At 44.0% G+C, this 25,762-nt stretch overlaps 1 protein-coding gene across 17 annotated transcripts in view; it reads right to left on the bottom strand.

The window, feature by feature from the left end:
* Positions 1-5,728: 5,728 nt before the first annotated feature.
* SGMS1 (sphingomyelin synthase 1) overlaps positions 5,729-25,762 on the bottom strand; it is a 101,167-nt gene continuing 81,133 nt past the window's right edge. For 16 of the 17 annotated variants that reach the window (XM_074830152.1, XM_074830150.1, XM_074830158.1 and 13 more), the window contains 5 exons: positions 20,478-21,309; positions 14,986-15,103; positions 11,504-11,657; positions 10,625-10,791; positions 5,729-8,278 (listed from right to left, as the gene is read on the bottom strand). In XM_074830152.1, the coding sequence (XP_074686253.1) occupies positions 8,099-8,278; positions 10,625-10,791; positions 11,504-11,657; positions 14,986-15,103; positions 20,478-21,094 (1,236 nt within the window). In that variant the 5' untranslated portion in view covers positions 21,095-21,309 and the 3' untranslated portion in view covers positions 5,729-8,098. Of the gene's footprint in view, positions 8,279-10,624; positions 10,792-11,503; positions 11,658-14,985; positions 15,104-20,477; positions 21,310-24,192; positions 24,241-25,762 lie in introns of all 17 variants that reach the window. The other variant, XM_074830162.1, reaches the window with a different exon arrangement.

The raw sequence follows: 25,762 nt of genomic DNA, 5'->3' as shown, positions 1-25,762 counted from the left end.
TGCACACAGAGAGCTGGGAAGAGGACAGATCTGCTGCGTAAATAGGCTGAATTTTTGTTTGCCTCTGCTGGGGAGTATCAAAAGGGTGGATGGGTAATGAAGAGACTGACATTTCCTCTTTTAAAAAAAAGACTAAACAAAAAACAAACAAACAAAACCAAAACCAAAACAAACAGAAGAAAAGCACTGTGTTGACCAGGCTTTTCTTTATTATGCTGGAATATTTTGTGCCGCCATTTATGAAACCAGAACATCTAGCTGGATTTCTGCAGTCACTGCCACCAGCTGCATCAACCCTGTAATTTCTGAGGAGCAAATCTCTTTTTTTCCTGGGAAACCACTGCAGATAGCCTGTAGCAGTGTAGCATTCTCCAACGAGGTCAGGCATGTCGCAGCCATTGTCACCTGGAGGACAAAAACCTTGATTCAAGCCTATTTGCTAAACCATGGCCAGTTCCTGAGCAGAAAATTGGAACAACCATCATCTCAACATGGACATGTTGCTTGTACGGACCCAAGATGTTCACCAAAGCCTGGGATCCTGGATGTGAGGAAGAGAAAGCAATTATGAGGCCTCTTAGATAATGTTGTTTATTTAATAAAGAATAGCCAAAGTCCTTTTTACATGGGTGCAGGAGGATCCTGATGGCAGGAGATAACTTTTCTGCACGGAGCTTTGGCAAGGACACACCTGGGGGTGATCCAAGCAGTATCACCTGGATTTTCTTCCCCATCTTTCCAGGTCAAAATGCTCACACGCCTGCTCCACGCAGCAGCAGGCAGCTCTGTTGGGTGAAGGGCTGAAGTCATGGATATGATGGTCATGCTCAAGTACAGCCCCATGACCAGGCTGGCACACAGACTGACCCAGAAGCACCAAGCAGTAGCACAAGATCTCTCTCAAGCTCTCTTGTTGGTTGCCCCACACCTGGGACATGCAGTGATTTCCTTCTGTAGCATCTTCTGCCTCCAGCAGCTAATGCAGCAATTCAGGTGTTTCACCAAGATTTAGGTTGGGCTTCAAGCTCTTCAAGTATTTATTTGGAAAACTTGAGCATGGTGGACAGGTTGCCAGTCCGGGTGGGTATTAGTGCAGCTGCCTTCAATGGCTTTGTGAAATCTCTCACTCTTCTGGTAAAGTCAAATCTGCCACCCCCGAACTGGGAGAGCTCATCCCATTGGGTTCAACAGGACCTTTGGCTGTGGGCATGCCTCTTGCCTGCTCACAGGAGCTGTCTGAGCGTGGGCTTGAGCAACACAAGAAAACATGGCTAAAGCCAGCTCTAAATATATCAGTTAAGCTCAGGATGCCTTTCTGTGGGTACAGGTAAAACCTAAAACTTCAATGGGGAAGCAATAGGAGGATAAAAGTGATGCCAAAGGGACAAAAAAACAGAAGAGGAGGCCCATCAAGAGCTGTACAACAAAACCCTGCTGCAGTCCTAGCACTGGGCTACCCGGTGTCCCTTGAGGGCTTCAAGCACCCATCCTTACACAAGTGCTAAATAGTCAGTTGGGGGGTGAAGATATTTTCCAGGACAGACACCAACAGCTCTGCAGGATGCGGCATTGGGGTCCTTGCAGCAATCAGGAGACAGCATGCTGTGCTGTGGAAATGCTGCGGGTCCATGGCATAGCTGAAAGCTGCTCCTGGTAGCAGCATCAGACCTATTTGTGGTGGTAAACAGTGACTTTCCTGCTGGACAACATGGCTGGGAGCACGCACGGAGAACTTAGGAGGAGGAGCTTGAACAGGGAGGATGGCTTATGCAAAGGCAGCAAAACTGGAACAGTTATGGTTTCTGAACTCAAAAGTCACTCACAGATCTCTGAGTGATAGCTGAACTGAAGGGGTATCTACCAAACATTATCAAAATGTTGTCCTGGGATGCAGTATGAGCAAGGACCCTCCTGCCCTTCTGGACAACCTGCTGCTGTCTAATACTCAGTTGATGTTCAGACATGGGAACACCCCAAAATTCCCCAGATCACGTGCCTTAAATCTACCCACAGATTAAATGCAGATGGGTTAAAGCTTCACCACAAATGGAAAATATTTTGCCACCAGTCATCTAAAGCAGCAGCAAAAGGCCAAACACACATTCCCTGTCTCATACTCCACATTACTGCTTTCAAAACTGAAGCATCCCCCTTTCTTCTCCCCTAGCCTGGCTGAGGTTTCCCATGAGCTAAAATACAGGAGGACGTCATGACGAGGTCACATGACAAGGCACCGGCAGGTCATCCCTTCCATGGGATGAACAGGGGTTAGAAATGAATAGAAGTGGAAAAGCGCCACATTTTCTTTTCCCTAAACCGAACAACAAGGAGGGCACTGGAGCAAGTATCAAAATCTCTGCCAAAAAGGTAATTGTAGATTTAACAAAAAAAAAAAAAAAATTAATATGGCTGCCAGATGAAATGGGAAGGTATGTTTCAATCACTCTGTCAAAATGCAGGCAGTGTGTGGAAGTACACTGAAGGGCTAAAAAATAATAAACCAGAGTCTCTCTCACTGCTGGAAGGTACAGAGCTGCATCCTCTAGCCAAGGGGGAGACATCAGTGCAAAGAAACGGGTAACAACCTGGGCTCCTTGCCCACCCTGCTTTCCTTTAAGCCTATAAAATATTAAATGGAAAAAAAAATTAAAAAATCACCTTGGAGGAAGAGCCAAGGCTCTCTTACCCAGCAGAAGTCTGCCTGAGCCAAAACCACCCGGCCGGGCAGCAAATACCCTGTTCTGCACTCAGACTCGCAGCTCAGACTCATAGTGCCCAACCTTCTTCCCCTGCAAGAAGCTGAGATGAACCAAAATTATCCCAAAACAAAGGATTGCTCAAATAACTTGTCTGGCAGTGTATCTTTCTCCCAGGGAAAATGAAAATCAGCGGTTATGATAACACTATGCTGTGACTGGCGCGTGCTGCAGCAGCAGCGACCAGTGGTGAAGCCCAAGCAGAAACAATTATTAGTTGAGTTAGGGAGGACGTCAGCCAAAAGTCACCCAGAGCATCATCATGGGTCCAAAGGAGGGACCCTTGGGCTCTGCAGCTGCTTTGCAAAGCCTGGGGAGGGAGATGTGTTAAAGCGTGGGCCAAAGCAAGGGTTGGATGAGTTGATTTGACCCTTCCAGGGGGTGAAGGTACCCTGCAGGAAAGCTCCTGCAGCAAGCTGCCCCCATCGTGTTAGATGGGGTGGGATCAATTCCAAAGCGTCTGAACCCCATGGCACTACCTGAAGATCGTCCCCATCATCACAGAGGGGTGATCAAGGGAGACATTCTTGTTTTGACAGGTCTTTTGAGAGCAAAATTGGTTAAGAGATCTCTAAGTCTACAATGGCAACACTTTTGGTGTTTAGGAGTGTAGGAGACATCAGAAGAAACCCTACAGCAGCCAATTTTTGGCTTCAGCTCATTGTCTCCTGGTCAAAGCACACTCCCCCAAGCTGACCCATTCACCCTTTCCCCCTTCACCAACCTGCAACAAGATCACAAGGCAGCTGCACGCATTTGGAAGCATTTGTTGGAAAGCAAACACTTTGGTGACATCATCTTTGTTTGCATCCAAACCAGCATTTATCAGCGGCGTTGCTGGGCCTGGGATGGATGTTTTGCTCAAACATGCACAGCAGCAGCCCCACGGGCACGGCGCTGCCCTGGGATGTGGGAGAGCACAGGGAAAGCACCGCTCTGAGGAAGAGCCAAGCAGCATGTGCGAAGCAGACGAGCTCTGGCACGAGGCTGGGAAAACCTCCCCATCCCCAGGCTTGGAGACTGGAAAACAGCAAATTGGGTAGATCCTTCCCAAGCTAACTCCCGATGGCTTTTTCTGGGCCAATATTGGGCAGAAAATTAACAAGGTGGGCTGCTCTACGAACACCCGTGCCCACACGTCATCTGCCAGCAAGAGTAACCACCAGGGCCAAGAGGCTGCTGCTGAAAACCATCTGCAGACAAGTTGGGGGATTCCCGCCGGCTCCCAAACCTTGCTAGAGAAGTGCTTAGTTATTTAAACAAGGCGGCAGAGCAGATGTGCAGAGGGGGTCATGTCCAAACGCTGGTGCTCGCCCATTTCCCTGCCAAGCCTACAGCGCACACGGACAACCAGTGGCAGAAATGACATTAAGAGGATGCGCCAGTGCTGGAAAATCTATGTTAATTTTCTACAAGGAAGATGTGTGTTCCTGCCAGATCACAGAGGAGGTGCGTGGGAACACCACGCTGCGTGACACAAAGGGTTCATCTCTAATCTGGTGGCCTGGCTGTGGAAGGAGTTCTTACTGAACGGCCAAAAAGAAGCTGTAAGTCCTTCCAGCAAGTATCTGCTGCCAATATCCACTGAACTGGATAGGAAAAGCTGCTGAAACAGGAACTCATGGTGGCTTGTCTTCAGGGAGCACTCTGATACCCCAGCGCCAGAAGGATAAGCCAAGGGGCAATACACTGAGCTGCCCCTTTAAGAAAAGCAGAAGCAGGGAGGTTGATGAGGGTTATTTCTCTTTTCAGAGTACAGAAAAGCAAAGGGATCCTTGTCCTTGCTTGACCTGTGCTTCTCAAAAACCTCCCATCCCTGTATTTTAAGTCTTAAAACTTTCCCTACTTGGAAGGACTAAAAGCTAAATCGAGATGAATCTCAGTGACATCAAAATTTGTGCAGGACTCACACAATTGCCAGGTCCTTCTCCACCTTAAGCTGTCCTTTTCCAGCCTTTTCTGGTGGAGATCCTCCTTTCAAATTTCAGCCTCCTGGAACCCGAGCTGGACATGTTAAGGTTTACCACTCCACACACAAACCAGGCTCCTGTCTGCCCTCCTACAGCTGCCCTCAAACTAAACCACTCGATGTTCAGGCACAAGGCAAGAGAAGATGGTTTTACTGGCACAACGTGGGAAAAGCCATAGGCTCCCTTTGCTTTCATCAAGGCAGCACCACCACCGGATTTCAGCTCTCTCACTGACTTCACGCTCCACGCTGGCACGAGTTGGCTGCGCTCACCTCTCTGACGGGCATCGGTGGTAAAGGTCCACGTGCACCCAAGCAGCACCAGCTTCACTACCCAAGGCAGCTGCACACAGCGCACCCGTGCCCCGGGGCAAGGGGACAACATACCCAGTGCTTCAGCCTCTATTTGGGCCCCTGGAAGTTGCCCAAAGATCTCACCCCAGAAACATAAAGTTCTAAAGTCAAGCATGGGTGTTCAAAGCCGCCAGGAGACAGCCATCACCCCTGGGCTACACTTCTCCAGAAAGCGAAGGCCAAAGAATCGCTGTCGATGTACCATACCTGCGTGGTTTGGGGGAAAACATAGCTGAAGGTGGGAAATTGGGGATCCCCAGTCCTTAGCACAATGCTAACCAACCAGCAGCTGCACTCCCCGCGCCCAGCCCTGCAGCGTTAGCGCCATCACAAGCCATCACCCATCGTACAGAGCTGGTGCTGCCGAGCGGGTACTCGCAGGGGAGGAGGAGAACAAGGCAGCACAAAGCGCTACAGTCTGGAGTTAACACTGACACACAACAATTTTGCCCTGTGTCTATCCCCCAGGTCCCCTCTTGCAGCCTAGGCAGACCCCCGAGCAACGCCACACTGCTGAGCTCCATGTCCCTGCTTGCCCAGACTTATTTCTCAAGACAGCATGCTCTGCCAAAGCACAGCTCTGCTGTGACAAAAACAAAACCATGTTTAGGCCAGGTCCATGCAGTAAGTCAGACACTACAATGCAGAATTCAGCAGATTTCATTTAATGTCATGTGCATATATCCATACATTTACTTATGTCAATGGTTTTGATGTGCGTGATGCCAGGTCTTGAAAAATCTACTTGTTCATTTACATCTGGGAGCGTGAATTCTCTCAAGCAATCATCTCGGGGTGGGTTTCCTTTTTTTAAAAATCAGCTTTCAACCACATCGCTGCAAAGATCATACTGTGAATTGAAGGTAAAGCATGCAGAGCTGATCCCTAAAATTCGCAAGACAGCTCTGCAAACACTGTTGCAAAGGGTTTTGCCAAGAAGCATGGGGCACGAAGAAACCCCCTCCCTCCCAGGGAGAGAGCACTGATAAGAAACAGGTTCCTCCTGTTCAGCATCCCAAGCAACAGCGAGGCAAAGCAGCAGCAGTAACACCTCATCAATCCTTCAAGGAAGTTTTTGGCCAAGGCTGAGGAACAGGGCAGAGAAGTAGAGACAAACCATCCCCCCCCCAAAAAAAGAAAAGAAGAAATAAATGACACTTTCACCACCACATACTCACAGAAATTTCACTTTTTTTTTTTTTTTTGGTCGTTTAAGTGACAGGACTGATAGATCCTGGGGTCACGGATGTTTACCCTGCAACGCCCTCCGTCCCAGCAGTTTTGTGGTAGATTTTTCAAGCCCTGGTGATGGCTCCCAGGAAGGCTTCTCCTATCCGCTCCCGGCTCCCGCACGATCAGAATCTATTGCATAGCATTTATTTCAGATAAGGCACTGTTTTGCCCAACGCAAACAGCAATTCGAAATCAATGCAGTTTCCATACAGTCCAAATTTGATGGCCTACAGTGCAATAACACATAAAATTAAAGGCAAGGTTTGGAAGAATAAACCCAGCTTTAAATTTAAACTTAACATTAAAAAGATAAAGGAAACTACATTTTTCAAAAGCCTTTTTATTTTCCTTCACCATTGTTGTTTTACAATACAAATATCACCTTGTGAATACACAAAAACCCTACAGAAGATAACTCTGCTTCACGTAAAATACAGAATGGATATATATATATTTATATATATATTTTCTCTTCTTCATTCTTTAAAAAAACTATTTTGTTCTGCACATTGGCAAGTTTAGGATAGAATACTTCCCCAAACATACAGTATGTATGGTAGGAGTGAAACTTATAATTACATGCAGTTTCTGCACAAATATTTTAAAGAAATAGATTATCTTTGTTGTTTTTCAACAACATTTCAATACGGGATGGAGAAACCATTCGTAGTTCACTCAGTGATCATTTGTAAAATTCTTAAAAAACAGGAATTCATGGCTGTTTTTCTTTTTAAAATACAGCTACCAAGTAGACAATAAAGTGATACCTTTTAGTTTGACCTGCCCACAATGTGTGAGCAAGATCGGACCCTTTTTATTTGGTTTTTTTTTCCCTACACATGGCAATTTCAACATTATAAGCAAATTTCCAGTTTAATTTAGCTATAAATGCAAAAATTAGTAATTATACAGTATATATAATTCTGCTTTCATGGAATACTTTATTTTAAATAAAAACATTTAAGACTGCCTACTGACCATACAATCAAGACAAGAAAGGCACTAGAAACATAGACAAATCTCTCTCTCCCAAGAAGCATTTTCTTTAAATTTTAACTCTCTATTCTCTGACATGTAAAAATCTTTTTAAATTTAATTTTCATACACATTTTGAAAAATAAAGTTAGGAAATACTTAGAAAATCACTTTACAATTTTTTTTCTTTTTTTTTTTCTTTTTTCTTTTTTTTTTTTTTTTTTTTTCCCTTTTTGACACAGTCACTGCAGATTCTACAAAATCAAGATTGCCAAACCTTCCTGTGTCTATCATCTTATTCGTAGCGCGGTGCAACAGGTAGAAAGATTTCTCGATTTTACCCAAGGCAGGTATTAGAAACCTTCATATAGTCATTTGCTTAGAAAATGGCTTACAGCCCAATCTTTGGGGCAAGAGATATGAAAAGTATGTTTTCCCAAGAAAATAATATGCTTTATTCCCAGATGTGACTGGAAAGACCAGAACTTATGATATAAAAGCTTTCATTTATGCTGTCGCATCATATACAAAGGAACATGGTGATGGGTAAATGTAAATCCCAAATCTATTAACAAGAAATGTATAACAGTGCATGATAAGTTAAATTTTCTTTATTGTTGTCCAACGCAGATCCTTTGGAGAGAAAAAAAGATCACAGTGCTTACCAGGTAACTGAATAGGTTAAGTCAAGGGAACCGTTAAAAGAAAGGGTTAGGGAGCAGTTGATATTTTTTTTATGGCATCTTCTCGTACGGAGTTCTTAGCACTTGGGACAGGTCCTTTCCCCCCCATTTTGTCCGTCGACACGTTGTTACGTGTCATTCACCAGGCGGCTGTATTTCACCTGCCTGCCCCGGTGCAGCACTGGCCAGGGGAAGGGCCAGTGGTAGGAGCGAGGTACAATTCCTTGGACATTCTTTTCAAAGTACTGGAAGGGCTTGTACCACCAGACCCTTGCAAGGAGGTTAGTTTGGGAAGCTTCTTTTAGCACCTGCACAAAGATAATCAGAAAAAAAGAGAATTACAAAGGAGCACGTCACTGACTTGCACGACTTCACTGCACGTCGCTTGCTACCATTCATCAGGGGCGTCTTGCTTACAGCTGCTTCCAAAAATCTCTTGATATCTAGAAACACTTCCCAAACAGATCTGCATGGACAACGATCAAGAGGAGCCAAGCTACTTTTCCGTAGCCCCCCTGTACAAACACACAAAACGCTGCTCCCAAGTGAGGCTCACCCTTGTTTCCAAGCCCTCAGCTGTTCAGCGGTCCCACAGGAAAAGAATGAATGGCCCAAAAGATCAGTCTATACTTTGGGAGTGAAAAAAGAACCCAACCCAAAGCACAGCTGTTTCCCTAAGTAGCTCTGAAATTACACGTAGCTCAAGAATCACTTCAGAGCCTGGCTGTGTGCCTACAAGAGCAAGGCATGCCTCAGCCCATCCAGAGGAGGTAACAAACCCTGCCCTGCCCTCCACACGCTCTCCCACCCCCCCTTTTTCTTCTCCTAGCCATGAGCAAGCCACAGCCCAGACACAAGGAGTGGGCAGGCACCAGGGCAGTTATCCAACTACCCTGCTGCATCTTTTCAACACCAGAGCAGGGAAGCGTTGTATCAGCCCACCAGAAAGTGCAAGCATAAGGCTTGTATGCTAAGCTTTCTTCCCATGTCATAAAAATCACATGTAAAATAAATCCACTTAAGCCCTAGGGGGCTTTTGCTTTTAATTTTAAGGTCAGACACAAGCCACAGCCCTCTGCATGCACAGCAGCACCAGGAAGAGAGACTAGCACACAAACATGTGCTCAGGTAAGGATCCAGGGATCGGCATTTCCCAACATCTCAGCAGCTTAGGGAAGCAACGTTAAGCCATCTTCTGAGTCACACCATGCAGCAAAACAGGCACTTTCCCATACAGCGAGACAAAGGGCTTTTCTGAAGCAAGATGTCATTAGCACTCAAGGTAATCCTAACTTCAGTAGCTGCCAGCTTGGAAGCACAGCCACTCAGCACCGTTGTTTTGACAGAGGCCAGGAGCAAATTCAAAGCGTGGAAGTCAATCTGGTGGTGCATGACAAGAGTTACGAAGTCTGGGCACAGATTGCTATCGAACACAGTGGTTCTCAAACTGACTGAAAATCAAAGTGCGTTCTTTGCAATCAGGCATTTGGTGGTAAAAACATACCACAGGGCTTGACTGGGGTGTATTGCTTCAAGCAGCACCAAAGCCACTGGAATAATATGACATGGTAGCTAGAAGACCTTGATATGATCTAAAAATCTGTACCATCACAATATTAACTAGTTTCTTATCATCATGCTAGGTCTTTCTTAAACATAATTAACTGGAGTCATATGCAACAGATAAGCAAAATATTTCTCCATGTTGCACAGAGAATATTTGGACACCAATTTCCTGTTACAGACCTAAGAGTAAGTTTCTCTTAACTCACTAGGTCTTTCCCATGGATAACAGACTCGTGCGTTTTCTCACACATTGCGCAGCATTGTAAGCTTGTCTCTTATTGATCTAGCTCACTGGCAGGAAAGGAAGAACAACGAGAATGATATGAAACATCATTTAAACTTCTTCCTTCAACCTTTGAATCATTACTGCAGCTCTCTGGTTGAGTGTTACAAACTCTGCTTTGCTCTCTCCCATCACGTGCTGCGTCTCCTCCTAAGCAGCTCCTTGTTCTCAGCATTTCCCTTATCACCCTAATTTCCACACCTTCCCAGACACGGGCCTTAGGACAGGAGCAGCCTGTTCTCCACTGCACTACCCTCCAAAAGGAGAACATTTCCCTTGGTCAGGGGAACTTTCCACCACTTGGAAACACTTTGAAAGACTGCTTCATTTGTAATGCGGCCTCATACTATTCTTCAAGAGACCTGTCATCTAACTAAAGGGCACAAGCCACAGGATACAAGGAAAACCCAGCTGGCTTCAACAAATAAAAAAAAAAAAATACCCAAGGCAAACAAACCTCACCACACCTAAACAGTTTGCTCTGCTATCACAAAACAGGCCAACTGGCCCAAATTCAGAAAGACTGCAAAAACTGAGGTTACACGGCAGAAGCACGGAGAGGCCTGCCTGTCTGCCCTGGGCAGACCTTCAGGTATTTTTGTGGTCAAGACTCAAGGTGAACCCGACCAATGACGCCTCTTTCTTTTCTGCCAGTGTGAGGCGGGGAAGAGAGGGATGCTCCACCAGACACGGGTGAGTCCACTCCTCCTCCTGCAGAAAGGCTTAAGGCAAAGAGTGGATGTTCACCCACCCCCGCGCGACAGCAAGGGGACTGACGCGGATCCGAAGACTGGGAGAAACTCACTTGCTGGTTGGCCATTGTGTGATACCACCAGAAAAGTCTTGTAGTGATGTAGTAAGCCACCACCACGTCCACAGTGTAGTGGTCATGAGCAAGGAGGATGCAGAACATCCCAACCATGCTGAGTGCCCAGCAAAGCCAGTGATACCACCAGAGTCGTCGTGGGGAATCTGGAAAGAAGCACAAGCAGTGATTATTTCAAAGTGTAATGTTATCAGTGTAATCGCTGTAATTAGCAGAGGATGTGGACCACAACCCTGGGTGGGTAGTGCATTAAGAGCAGGATTGTGGGCATCACAAAATAAGTATCATTCCCTTAAGGTTTAACTTGAAATTGTACTCAGTGATAATGAGATCCTTGGAAAATCGAAAGGTTATGAAGTCATTGAGAAACAGGCCCAATACATAACAATATAATATACCCTGATTGGTAAAATTAACCGATTTGTATTTCAATATTGATTCAATATAGACGGCAATCCATCCCTCTTGCCTTTCATAAAAGGTAAGTGCATACATTAAGGCCTGATTCTTGCAAAATGAGCAACCTTGCATTTAGCATGGCATTCATCTCTCTCTAGACTAGGAGACACATAGTCGAAATAACATTCAGCAAGCAGGGTGCAATGAAGGTTTCAAGCATATTCTAAACAAAATTTTTTTGAAATAAAATGCTTAATTCAGACATCTACATGGTGAAGTGGTTTATTTTGTCTCCAAAGTTTTCTTCTTCAGTAAGTTCTAAGTCTTTATAGTTCTATTATTTTTATTTAATTGAAAAAGCATGCATTTAATTGTATTTACCGATCAGCACAACAATAATTCTTCAATTAGCAAGGAATTATACAACAGGAAACTCCAAATTAACAGTAACGAACTTACACTCTTTGATAAATAAGTATGTAAGAGTTAATATGACGGTGTGACCGCTGTACAGATAGTCGCCGCACATGTTGTGGGATCCTGTGATGGACAATCCTCCGCCAGCAATCAATTTCATTATCCGTCGCAGATGAGATTCCCAGTCTCCAAAAAGCTGGTGGAAGAGTAAAACACAAAAGCACAGTAAAATATCAGTGCTAACCTTTCAGAGTTATGGTGTTAGACAGCAACTTTGCCCTTCAGTTATTCTCTCTTTTTGCTTTGATACCCAAGATCAATTAATCAGTAAATCTGAGACATAAGTTTATTTTTTTTATTGATGCTTTGCATCTATTATAGCTAGTGCTCATGTAAGCACAGGCCATATGCACCTCCATCCATTCGTCTAAAATATTATTTTATTTGAAGTATCCAATGTATGAAGAATCTAGGACATTATTACAATTTCCCTATAAACACAATATCCCAAAGGACTCCTGTTTTTTCCTACACTCACAATATAGACTGAAAAGGCATGGAAAAAAAGGCAATTCTATTTAGACACATATTAGTTTATGTATACATGTGTGTAAAAACCCTTTACACCAGGTCACGTCAAGTCGCAGTGAAAAACATGGCATCTTTTCAGTGTAACACCAAGGCAAAAAACTGGTCCAAAAGCTGTTAAACTCCTGCCAGTGGCTACACTCACAGTGCTACACTTCTGCTAAAACAGGCAGCTGAGCAAAAGTTTTCAATGTTATTTATAAGTACTTATTGCTGCTATCATGTAAACGCGTAATCTTTCTCCCAGGTTTTCTTGGCAGCCTTTGCTAATGTTTGTGGCTGTGCAGGAAAATTATTTTTAGTGGGAATCTTCAAGCAGAGCTAATGGGTTCAGATCTCTTTTTATTCATTATATTCTTGCACTGGGATACACAGTGGGCATGTGTGTGTGTGTATATATATATATATGAATGTCACATACATACAGTGAGGTTCAGAATAATGACTCTTGGAAAACCTACAACTTCTATAATAGTCTCAAAAATCCAGCTTCACCAATAAAAAGAATTGAAAATATTTCCAGCTATAGCTAGAATTTTGTCATGTTCTCTAAACATCTGTTTTTCCTTCTGTTCAAGTGGCAATGTACTCTAAAATAAATCAAGCTTAATTTAATTCATCTTGTTCATAATAGCACAGGCCCTAATGATAATCCAACAGAAAACGGGATGAACTGCCCAAGCCATACATCCAGCTGCTGAAACCCAGACTCAACACACAGAAGAGAGTATCTCACTCCAAACTCTAAGGCCTCCCACCACCCTGACTTGGAAAGTCTTCAAAATCGTTTCTTTCCACTTCATGTTTCGAAAGAAACATACATGGTGTTTGTCAGAGCACGGTGCCAAACTTCTGTGCTGGCCTTAACTCCCACAATCCGTGAGAGCGATGGGGATGTTCCTCCACACCCGACGGATTTGCTCTGACCTGCCTCCAACCCATGGTGCTGGCTCAGAGGGCATTTCTGGAAAAGTGTCAGTTTGCCTTAGGAAAGTCAAACTGAAGCAAATCAAGTCCTTCTGGTGAGGACACCTCTTTCTCTCCTTCCAGGTGACTGAGGGGCAGCTGGTACTGTCCCAAGACTCTGCTTTTGCTGCTCCCAGCTCTAAAACAAGCCCAAATGTTAAAGAAACCCACAAAGAAAGTGCATGCTGTGGGACAAGCATGACCAGGATGTACTCAGCACCTCCAGGACCCAAAGAGAAGCAGGAACCATCTGAGCTCCAAGGAGCAAGACTAATGGATGAATGCATGTGACTACACAGGTGCTGGATCCTTACCTCATTTTATGAGATTTTAAAACCCATGGTAACCATTTAACAGTCAGAAGGAAACATAGATCCTCCTGGCTGGCCGTTATAGGCATGTTTTTGTTTTATTTTAAAGCTCAGTCTTGCTTTAAGAAGTAGAAATTAGTACTTTCTGACAGATTTAAACAGGGTCTTCGCAGGAATTAAACACTTCTTGCTAACAGTTTCTTACAAAATATTAAAATAATGCTCCCCAAAGCCCACTCTTCACAATCACATATAACTCAATAAGGTGTGGAGAGGTTATTCTTTTCCCACCAGTATATTTATAGCTTTCAAGAAAGCTTAGTCTTATCAGGGCAATAGAAGAGCACAACATAGGCTTGTCTTTGAGCCATGAGACAGACTTGCCAACACTGTAAATTTATAAAAAATGGCAGACTTACTTCAGCCCATAAATATCTGTGCTTTCTTTTTTAATTTCATAACGGTTGACTGATCAAATACCATGTTGACTCCTCTCCCACTCACTTCTCTTTACCAAAGACCTCAGTCCCTCAGAAAGCCACACGTAGCTTGGCAAACGTTCTGCCTTGTCAAACAAACGGTTAGCTTTACTTCCCTGAGGAACCGAAGCATTTCGTCTTTGTTTATACACACCAGCAATCCTCCGAAACAGCGACAGCACGTGTACCTAGTCAAATCAGGATTTTACTATCTGTAAACCAGTGATTTTACTACCTGTCATCTAAGTAACGGCTGTGCACACAAAGCCACTGAACTGCACATGCAGAAATTACTGGTTTTCCCCCCTTTCTCCTGCTTAGATCAAACTATAGCACAAACAACCCCAGGGTGGGCACAGAGATGAACCACTACGGAGAAAAAGCACTTGTGTCTAAAATGTGAACCTTGTTCCCTAGCACAAAAGTCCAGTCTGTGTTAAACTGCATTTCCCTACCACAAACAGCACGTTGCAGTAAGGACTACGCTTACACCAGTGCCTGTGTGATACAAGGTGGATGCAACACCACCACCCCCATCCCATCTCCACCCCCAGCATGGGAATTACCCCTCAAGGCTGACTACAAGGGTCTTGCCTAAGCACCTCTGTCTCAGTAGCCTGGTTTCAGCCACAGCTCTCGCAAGCCCATTTTATTCCTTGTCAACAACAAACAGGAGCCAGTGCTAGATCAGGGAGGAAGTGGCAAGTCCTTGTGCTAACACAATTGCAAAAATACATGCAGGGACAAATGGCTGCAAAGGAGACAGCCTTAGAAAAGTCTCTCTGGGCCATTTTCAAATACAAATCATACTTGGATTTGACACACTGAAGTGCTTAGAAATAAATGAGTCACATGTGGCACCTTCACAGATTGTACACCTTCGACTGCTTCGGTGGAGACAGAAAAATGCTGATGGTACAAATTAGTTGAAAATGATATAGAAATTGCATAGATTAGCACTTCGGAAAGGGTGTGAAGGCCTACACTGCCCCGAAGCAACCGTCAACACCTTCACCAAGAAGGAAGCTGATGATCTGCAGAAGGACATCCCCATCATGTCAAACTGGTATTTTCAAATTAGTAACAATTATTGAGAAAGCGTTGCTCATAGTTTTGGTTACAGCAGGACAAGGGGCAAACACACACATTAAAATATGGAAAGGCAGCAAGAAAAGTTTACCTTTGGAGAACACTTGAAATGCATGCCAGGTACTGGGAGTGTAGTCACATACATTGTAATACACCGATACAGGTATAGTGTGCCAACTATACAGAAAAATCTTCTGCTAATTATAGACCTAGAAGAAAAAAGAAAAAAAAAAAAAAAAGAAAAAAAATAAGGAGGTCACTCAATGCAAACAAAATATGCAAAGGTAAATAAAATAAATGACTGTTCTCTTCTGGATGCTTTTGAAACTTGTGAGAGTATCAGTTTACACCTGAGAATACTTAATTACTTTACAAATATTCCCACACTTTACAGGTCAGAAACACAAGAGCAACTCAACTAACATTACCCATGAAGGTGCAGATTACAGGAAATATAAGGATTAGAATACAAAAGCCTGTGCAGATTTAGTATTGAAGACATTAAAAGGGATTTCATGCCCCACACCCCTCCATTAGCTTTGAGAGGTCACCAATTTTCTATTCAAGGCAGGGGATAAAGTTACAGTATTTTCATTTTAAGATGAAAAGCAGTAAGTTAGTATTAGCTGACACACACATGTAGTAATTACAAAGGGCTGCTTGAGAAGAAATATCTTGTATGAATGAAACAAGTGAGAACCATCTTTCCCGAGCGGCATTGAAGAGGAAGCAATTCACATCAGCAACAAAACCCCCAAAATACAAATTCAGAGCTGCGTTGGCTACAGGACAGGGTGTTTTCACAGGAAGCCACTCGCCAGGCAAGCAGCCGTAGCTGCAAAGAGATTTATTCACTGAGGACTGCCAGCGAGTCGCTGCTGTACACAGAGCATGCAGATGCAATTCTGGGGTACCGCGATGCAGTTCTGCAAAGCCAGCAAGAGCACAGCGGGTAAAGAGCTGCAGCTGTGACTCAGGAGGGACAGCCAGCCCCAAAACTGGCCCGTGGAGTCTCACTGCTACGTACCAGCTAATAACATCACAAGGAAAGAGCTACGACTATGACAATTAAACCCCATCCGGCACATCCACCAGGACAGGAGCAACCTCTATTTGGAGCTCACACAGAGTTCAGCAAAGACAAATTGCTGCCAGCATTACAAAAATCAAGGTCAAATACAGTTACAGAAGTTTCTGACCTTAACCACATCAACCCTTTGTGTCCTTCTGGTTACAGACCCTGTTGGTTTTGGTTGATTTTACATTATTTACAAGTATAATCATTTGGGGAATACAAGGGTTGCAACACAAGCTGGAAGTTCTGGCATTCATTTGTTGCTATTTTGAAGCATTCACTTTTTTAAAAAATAATATTTCTATCAAGCAGAGCTCTCTTGAAGCTCAAAATTGGCCATCTTTTTTATTTTTAATAGCTTTTGGCAGAGTTATTAAACTGTAGTGCTCCACTCTCGGCGGAGTATGACTTTGCAGTGCCAGATCAATAACAACTTGAGTGTCTTAATTTATCAGAAAAGCTTCAACTATTACAGTGTAAATGCACGTCGCGCTCAAGTGCTCACTGCTATTGAAACACAGTATTTCATTTTTTTTCTTTCCCTTCTTGGTGTAAACATGGACAAAGCTGGGAGATAAAAATTATTAATGGAGCTCCATGGACTGAAATTCAATAGTGGAAGGCACCATGCCACTGGGGCACTGGTTTCCCTCTGCATTTTGTATGGGAATTCTTCTCTTGGAAGGGTGATCCAATAAAGATCTCGCACTTGTGCCTGGCTTTTATAACCAGACACAAACTTGCTTTACTTTATAACCTGGTATAAAGACAAACAGGGATGCTGGAGATTAAAGACTGAGCAGCACTGTATTTCAAGAGACTGAAGAAGCAGCAGTGTTCTATTGAGCACTGAATTTTTAATTTTCATTAAAATTACACATGAACCTACTTGTTTTAGCTGAATTTAGCATATTTTAGCTTAGGAAAGTCTGTGTCAAAGTGCTCTGTACTGTAATATTAAAAAAAATGTAAAAAGCCTCATATTTTCCCTTCTCAAAAGGATTTGTGTGTGTGTGCGTGTGTGTGATTATGAGCCAGCTAGCAAGTACAACCTCTAAGCTTATTACTGGCCAAGACAATTTTTATTACAGTCATCCAATCCTCACCTAACGCAGGTAGTGAGCACTCTGCTTTTTCAATCCCATGCAGCTGCGTGCAGGCTGAATCAGATGTCAAGCATGGCCAAAAACCAGCATTGTACTTCTCCCAAAACATCTGGGAATGCTTCCCAGAGAAGTTAATTCTGCCTCGGCAGCGTGCCTGGACTCATCGAGCTCCCCGCGGTGTCTGCGGGAAAAGGCTTGGGCAGACGGGAGTCCCCAGCCAAGGGCTGCACATCCACCCTGCTCCTGCTTGCTGGTGAGAAACCAACCCAACCCGATGCCGTGGACAGTATTCTGTATGGATGCTCAAAGACAGCTGTCACCAGTCTCCTCACACCAAATCTAGTGCCTTGCCCTGAAGCCAGACAGAAACTCCAGTCTCCACCTGAAGGTAAAACTAATTTTCAGGCCAGAAAGCAGTAACAGGGGCCAAGGGAAACCCTGCACTGTGGTTAGCTGGACAGACACACCCAACACCCTCTTCCATTTTGACCCCAACTTTGCAGTCCAACAAAGACGACACGTAGGTCCTATTCAGCACCATCATGCAATCCCTGGACTAAACAAGGAAGACCTGAGTGATCAGTATCATGAATGACACAGCTTTATCATCCTTCATTGCTTGGGAGAACAGCAGGCTCAGCTTGGATGAAATCAGGTTATCGGCAAATAATGGATCTGGTAGGATAAGCAATGGGAAATTCACTGCTTGGCAAAGAAAAGCGTTTCAAAAAGCCTGAAACTATGAAACTGCCTCCTTCAGTCAAAGGCACTGACTGCAATTCAGCTCATGGGTAACAATGCTGCCAGTTCACCGGTGACCCTGAGCTTGCACTTGGAGACATCCCTGAATGGTATCTCTATCATCTGAATAGGTGAGGAACCAGGTCTCACCCTGCCCAGCAACCACCTGGCTTCACATCGTATCTTTGGATCTCGAATGGAGTGTGGCAATGGCTACCCTGACACCATCGGAGGTCAGAGAAGGAAGGTCCAGCTGTCTTAAATCCCTCTCTTTATTCTTGAACTAAGTTTCAAAGGGAGGTGATAACCCACGCCACAAAAGTGATTCAGCTCTTTTTATAACACTTAAGTGATTCACCATCCAAAGCCACAAGGATGAGGTCCTCCAGATAAAGCCACCTCACTGGGTTCCTGTTAGCACCTCTGTTAGCACCTCTCCTGTTCTTCCCTTTCTGCTGCCTACCGACAGCTTGGGTCTCTTGAACTTCTGATACCTCTGCTCACTGACATAAAAAGAAGACTTTTGGTCTCCAAAGCATTACGTGACCAGTACACACACACTGACCAGCACTGCCCAACTATTCCAGGGATGATAATGGGAATGGACAGCTCTGCAACTCCCTGACATCTTCCCCTAACACCAGAAAGAGCCTTTCTAAAGCAAGTAAAAACAAACACGTCAAAGCAAATTGGGGGGGTGGGGGGGAAATCTTCATGTCTATCAACGATACCAACATACTTTATCATCAAGTCAACCCATGTCTCACTGCTTTGACATCTCCAAGGACCTTATGGATTCTGCTGTTCTTAATCTAAAAACTCTGCCCTGCTCCATCACAGGGTGTTTGATCCCTCAACATTGCCCTATTAACCTGACACCCCATTCTGGAGAGCAATCCCATGTCACCTTCTCTAGGTGCTTCCCTTGGTTTTGAGCAACATTTATGCTCAGAGATCCCAACAAAGTTAATGGTCCCCTACGTTCACCGTAGGCAGCTGGAGGAGTGGGGAGAAGAGCTGGAGTGCAGATGGTAGCACTGCAGCTACCAACATAAGAGGGATACTGAAGCTTACAGTCATAAAAAAACAAGAGGCCAACCCAGGGTAAATCCTTCCTCCTGTACACATGTGTACATTTGAGAAATTTAAAAAAAAAAAAAAACAATTCCACAGTTTTTTACTATTCTATAACAACAATAAATTAAACAAACAAATAAAATAAACAAACACCATTCTAGAAACTTTAACAAATACCACCTCTGTAGAAGTGTACAATCGTTTTAAAATTTCACCTGATAAAATACATCAAACAGTATAAAGCAGTGGAAAAGATGAATAAACCATCATCTCAGTCTTGTGGATTACTTAAACATTTGTCACCATCCTATGGAAATCCACAGCTGTGTCCTGCCCCAGCTTAGCAATTCTCCTTCCAAGCCGCCTGCACCTTATGAAACTGGTGAACCATTTAAGTTTTAATGTTTTTCTCCATTATAAGGGTGAGTGATCCATTGGCCTCTGCTTTTATTTCTTTAAAAAGGGCAGTCTGTAATTCTAAGATCATTACAGAGTTCTGTGAATTGCAGGATCTTGTATCTCACACGGTGGGGCCCAAATTATTTCCCTTCCTCAGTTTCCTTCACAGGAGTCACAAAAAGGTGTTGGTGAACAGGTAAGGAATGAGATGTTGTATCAGCAGAGAAGGGGAGACCCTCTGTGGGCTGGGCAGCTGTGGGGACATTCTTGTGCCTAGTTTTTGAACGGAAAGGTGATATGCCACCTCACACTGCTTAAAGCCACTTGACTTTGAACACTTCATGCCCAGCCAAGGCAGCACCAGGGTTTCTATCAGGCACTCGTGGTAAGCAAGCCCAAGGTGTGGATTTACGGCAGTATAAATACCCTCAAGCAAGCATCCCCATGCACTCTGTAGAGGGTAAGCAGTAGGTTACTTCCACTGGCAGGTAAATTCATCCTTGCAATTATGACCAGTATGACCAAGGAGACAGATAAACGCTAAGACCTTGTAAATTCATTGCATATCTACGCTTTTGATATTTTATGATTAGCTTTTGACATACTTTGTGTTTGACATCACCTGTCCCATCTAATGTCAAGCAGAAAACATACTTCAACACTTTTTCATGCAGCACTGCTTAGGTGCACGGACTAAACCACGGCCTGTTGATTTTGACTAAGAAATCTTGTCTAAGATTTGATCATAATCGTAACGTAAGTCTTTACATCAGGCAAACTACAGACACACTAAATTAATCCCAAGTCTGGTTCGCAGCCGTGTTCACTACAGTGTGAGCTGTGCTCCCTCTGAACAGACAGGACAGTCAACTGAGTTGGGAACACCATTACATCCAATTCATGGCTTTTCACATGTTAAAAGGATTCAGGTTAATTGTGCAGGCAAAAAAGACCAGGGTTATTTCTTAGTTTCTTAGGTAGCAGTTAGACTGAACTTCTCCCTTCTGTGCAAGCAGCCCACACAAACTGCAGTTTGCCTATGGCATGGTATCTATTTCAGTCTGGGAAACCAAAATGAGAAAGATCACAAGCAGCGTCATTTTATTTGGATATAAACCAGAATCTGACCTCCAAAAGCTGCCAGAAGTATACCCTGGCACTCTGTTTTCAAAACGTTTTACTTACTTGTATTTTAAGAGCAGCCACTGAACAAACCACAGTCCTACAAGGATCATGCCGTTGATTTCACAAATAGAAAAAGCCCATTGCACCCGATCAAAGCGATCAAAAAATGCATCTGGTAGGGGAGGCTGCACCTCCTTGGGAGGCACTCGTTCATGAACGACTGAGATAGTCACTGTGGTAAAGATGAAACAAAAAAGTGCATAAATAAAAGCCAGGAAAGTCTTGCCCCATTCCATAGGATACTGCGAGCGCTCCGGCTCTGGCATGGGGATCTTTATCATCTCCTTCTTATAACCATTTGGCATCCCGTTCAGCTTCATTTTAGTGCTAAAGCCATTCTCACGTGTGGTGTTGCTGATGCGAATGTGCCCATTGACATGCCCGTTTTTGTGAGCCTCGATGTGGTGAGCCATTTTTAAAGTTTCAATCATGTGCAATAGCCGCTGTCCGCTGTCGGAAGAAACCCGGGAGAGAGGCGTCTTCTTAAAATCCTCCTCCGTGAGGTTGATCAAATCCTGCCCAGTGAAGCTCTTCAATGGTTCACAATACTCCGGCACAGCATTTTCTGTTAGCCAATTCGTCACCTCCTCAGGTGACCACAACACCACTTCTTTCATCTCGCCAGGCAGCCGGGGCAGTCTGACATCAATTTTAAATTGGGCAGCAGTCACTGCGACTCCAGTGCATCAGAAAGCTCCTCCTTGGCTTCATCTTGTCCAAGGAAGCAGTTTGGCGAGAGGCAAGTCCCTGTCTCTAACCATCCGATACGAGCATCCAGGTGCTGTGGCAAGCATAGGAAACAATTCACTTCATATTCGTGTTGGCATTCTTCCTAGGGAGGAGAAAAACCCAAAACCAGTCATTAAGACAGCATTTGCCAATAGTTTGCAATTCGTGTTTAAAGACAAAATTACTGCAAAAGAATAGCTAGACTCTGGCATGGAAAAGACTAACTGATTTGAGCTCTAGCCTTGTACACACAGTGCTGCCCTTTCCCAGCTTGCTACTGATTACTCAAGAGCTTTAACAGTTTTGTATTATAAACACCACTTTGCACCTGTGGGAAGGACTCCTTCCTGCTCTGTATTTACTAAATTCTCTATTACTATGCAGCTCTGGTCCATAGCTGGTACCCAAACTACTCTTAAAAATCACAATACTAATGGATTTAAGGATCTACCGAGCACGTTTAGTGTTATACATCTCACAAACCTTCTCTCCTCCTTACAGACTGGCATTTTAATGCAATGCATTGCACCTAGTTATTGAATAGGAAGCCTGGTTTTGTTCTGCAAGGCAAAAATATCTAGTGTGCCACAAAACCCACTTTTCTACAGGTCAGCAGCACAAAAAAAAAGATTAGGTAGATAAGCAAGGTTATACTCTCTGGACTAAAGCATCAGCAGGAAAATGAATGCCCAAACAGGTTAGCTTGAAAATAAACAGAAACCTTTAGGTTTGGCAAGACTCTAGCAGATGTTCAGCAGCTCTTTAAGGTAGATTTTATGGTTTCCATGGTATATAGCTACAATTCAAACAAATGTTTGTCATTGCCTAAAAAAGGAACCAGCAGAAAAATGAAAGTAAAACTTTAAAAAAAAAAAAAAAAGAATTAGGTAATGAACTTCTACACCCAATTCATTACAAAAATAGCTTAGAAAAGCTGATCACTTCCAATACACAAAATACAGGAAAACAGATGTTACTTGCTGGAACCTCTTCCTGCATTTTTGAGACAGCAAAATCCTCAGCATGAGGTGGCAATCACGTGGCAGTGAACACCACTAGCAAATTCCCAGGTTTGAGATGTTTATTCAGTGAACAAACAAAAAATGGTCCTCCCCAGAGCAGAAGGGAAAACGGTGCAAACCCCTGTGTCCAGCCTGCCATCCCACGGACCAGGGATGGCTTCTGCAGGAGGCTGCAGCACTGTAAACACAAAGCGACCTCAAGAAAGTAACAGCATGGGGAAAAAGCACTTCCAAGTCATATCATGCCTTTATCAGCTTAAGGAATATTTTAGCCTTTTACAAGCTACCAGATGTTTGTGTTTCATCACAGGGAGCAAAGTTGACATTGAGGAAAACCAAAATAATCTACACGACTGGCACAATTTGAGTAGAAGCGGGAGAAAACAGATACAGAGCTACTCCTATGCAAAATGTGACCATACTACAGAAACATATTTTTTGACCTGTTACCTCTAAACTGAGCATGAAACACAAGGTGCAGTTTTTAATCTGCTTCCCCGTGGAATGAACCAGGTCTGGTGATGGAGAAAAGAAAAAGCTTTGGACCAACAAGGACTGGCAGTAGTTTGCATCTACCACCTCTCACTTGCTGGGCACACCATGCATGAGCACTTATTTAAATCCATGGAGCAAACATGATGACCAATATTCCCCTTTGCGAATATCTGCACTGTTTTAAAACAGCAGAAGAGAGGATACAGCTCTATTTTCTTTCTTTCTTTCTTTCTTTTTTTTCAGTGTGATTATATGTGCTGAGGAAGGCTTTTAGCCACAGATCACTTCATTATTCAAACTGTGTTTAGCAAATCGGTATTTAGTTACACAGCTCTGAACATGGAAAAAAAGGATGGATTGAATTATGCATGTTAACCCACATTAGAAACTCCTACAAGACTTTGACTGAAGCAGAGCAGCTCAGCTCTCCCCTACGCTAGTCTCCACTGTACTCACTGTAGTCAGAGGGCACCTGAAATCCTGGCTCTGGCACTAGCCACAGCACAAAGCTCAAGCATGAGCCCTGAATCCTTACTCCATGCCAGGGAGCATTGGTGTCACCAGCAGTCAGTCATCAGAAGATGTTTTCCTCCAGCTCCCCATTTGCCTCATTCTGCGCGTTAAGGGCAATGTCAGCCCTGAGCTACCTCACTCACTAATGCCTGTGACTCGACTTGCTCACTGCAGATCAAGGAGATGGCAACACCATGGCCTTTTTGATATCCACAATATTTCACAGAATCACAGAATCACAGAATCACCTAGGTCAGAAAAGACCTTGAAGATCATCTAGTCCAACCATTAACCTCACACTGACTGTTCTCAAAACGGTCTCAAGTGATGCACCAGTAATTCACAACTCAGGGAATTGGTGTCTGCGTGAAGGAAAACGCAACACACACTTTCGCACTTGTCCTAGGGTCGAAACTCAGGTTGAAATACATGATATGCAGCACCAGAAACTGTGCAGCATAAATTCATAACTAACACTAACAGACTTCTCTATGGGCTTGCTGCTTCAGAGGGTAGTGCCTTACAATCTTGATAAAGCCGAAGTAATTTATTTTTTAATCCTGTTACAACACCTGGGCTCTCAGCCTGCAGCAGGACCTCATTCTCCCTTGCCGTTTAACAGCTACATCGGCTGCCTCTCCAAGTTCTGCTTTACAAATTCAGCATGGCTTTGGGGTTGTTGGAGCACTCTGCGTACACCACGAGGTGGGGCAACATTAAACCTTTTCAATTTTAAATGCTGAAGTGACTGAATCACAGTTTCCCAAACCACTCAGCAAGGAGGAAAGCAGACTGTTAGCCGTCATCCTCCTGGCCTTTCTGCCCAGCCCCTGACAACGTGCCGCAAGCCTCCTGCATGCTTAAGGATTCAGGATCCCAAAGACATAGTGCAAAGGCTGCATTCATCAGTGTTCAGGAACATGTAGCCAACCTTCAAACTACATCTCCTTACTTACCATGCCACAGCTAAGCTAGTAGGTTTTAAGATGAGCTCTGTGTGGAGCCTAAAAGAACAAAAAAAAAAAAAAAATCTGTTGCCAGCTGCAAATATTACTCTGATACTGGCACAAGAGTCATAATATGCTGGTGTAACCCCATGATACCTGGCCTGGCAGTGTTATGAGAAATAGCATATTTATGTGTCTTGCAGTAAAACTGCAGGTTTTGGCAATATTGCTAAAAACTACAATCAATTCAGAAATTTGCTCGTGCTTTAAACTCACCATCAGTACTGCTACAAAAGAAATCATACTGAAGAATAAACATTTCTCAACCCAAATTTTTGTATCTTTATGGAATATAAAATATATCTCTTAAGAGTTTTTGTTGGTTTTAAAAATGAGAAATCCCCTCTCACACACAGAGGCACATGCCTTCACCCCAACTCGTCCTCTGTGGATGGACGAACAACGATGGCATGGAGTTCACCGAGGAGCAGGCAGTGACTGAGCAGAAAGCTTCAGTCCTCACGGATGATGCTCCTGGGAGCATGAGCACAGCGCTGCCAAGTGCAATCCCGGCCTGCTACTATCACACCACCAGCGTGTAAATCACTATCAGGCACCTTTTGTAAAAGAGAGTAACTGATACTCACAGGAGGAAGGCTTAGAGGAAAAAGAACACCCTGCCAAGGCTGCAGGCCATAGAGTCATTTTCACTGAGAGTTAAAACAAAGAAAAACAACTAAAATTTCTAACAAACACCTATCATTCAAACCTCCATTTCACAGCCTGTCTAATGGGGGAGGGATAGGCAAAAAGGCTTCTTTACAACCTTCCAGCTTGTCACATTAAAAATACCTCATTTCCTATTGTGATTTAAAAAAGCTTGATCAGGTGAGGAGATATGGGAGACTAACAGCCCTCACTGGCCTCCTTGCTTCCACAAAAGGTCTCCTGTCCACAAAAGCTGAAGACAGGAGGTAGGGATGGGCATCGGCTACTGCCGGGCCATGTCCACGAGCTTAGCTTGGTCTCACTGCCCCAAGCAAGGCACAGGGACGGCAGTGGGACGGGCACACGCCCAAGCGTCCCCAGCTCTGATACAGGTTGTTAGCCTGGGCCAGGCAACTAAAACCCTCCTTCCATCTGCAGCAGATCTGCTTCATTAAGGAGCCTGTAGCTGATAATGAATTATAAATAACAAAGCGATTATCATAATACCGATTGCACTATGATAATGATGCCGTGTAAAACCGGTATCTCAGAATACCCGCACCACAAGGCTGAGCAGGAGGAAGTAACTTCAGCAAGGGCTCGAATCCCCACCTCCTCACATTTACATGACCTTTTTTCCCGTTCCCAGCAAACATTAAAGTGCTAACTCAAAACTTTCAGATCCTTTTCGACTTTTCTGACAGGGAGTATTTCCCACCACCACTTCAATCTGCCCATGTAAGGGTTGTAATACCATGACCACAGCCACCCCAGTGGCCAGGACTACCCAGTAGTCACGGTATTAAATACTTAAACAAGTATTTGAGAGCACACTACTCTGTTCACTTTGCAGAGATACAGTTGGAATAAG

The sequence above is a fragment of the Strix aluco genome, chromosome 7 (assembly GCF_031877795.1).
Source record: "Strix aluco isolate bStrAlu1 chromosome 7, bStrAlu1.hap1, whole genome shotgun sequence".
In the NCBI taxonomy this organism is placed as follows: Eukaryota; Metazoa; Chordata; class Aves; order Strigiformes; family Strigidae; genus Strix; species Strix aluco.
Note: the sequence above shows the minus strand (reverse complement) of the source record. Positions and strands in the feature narration are given on the sequence as shown.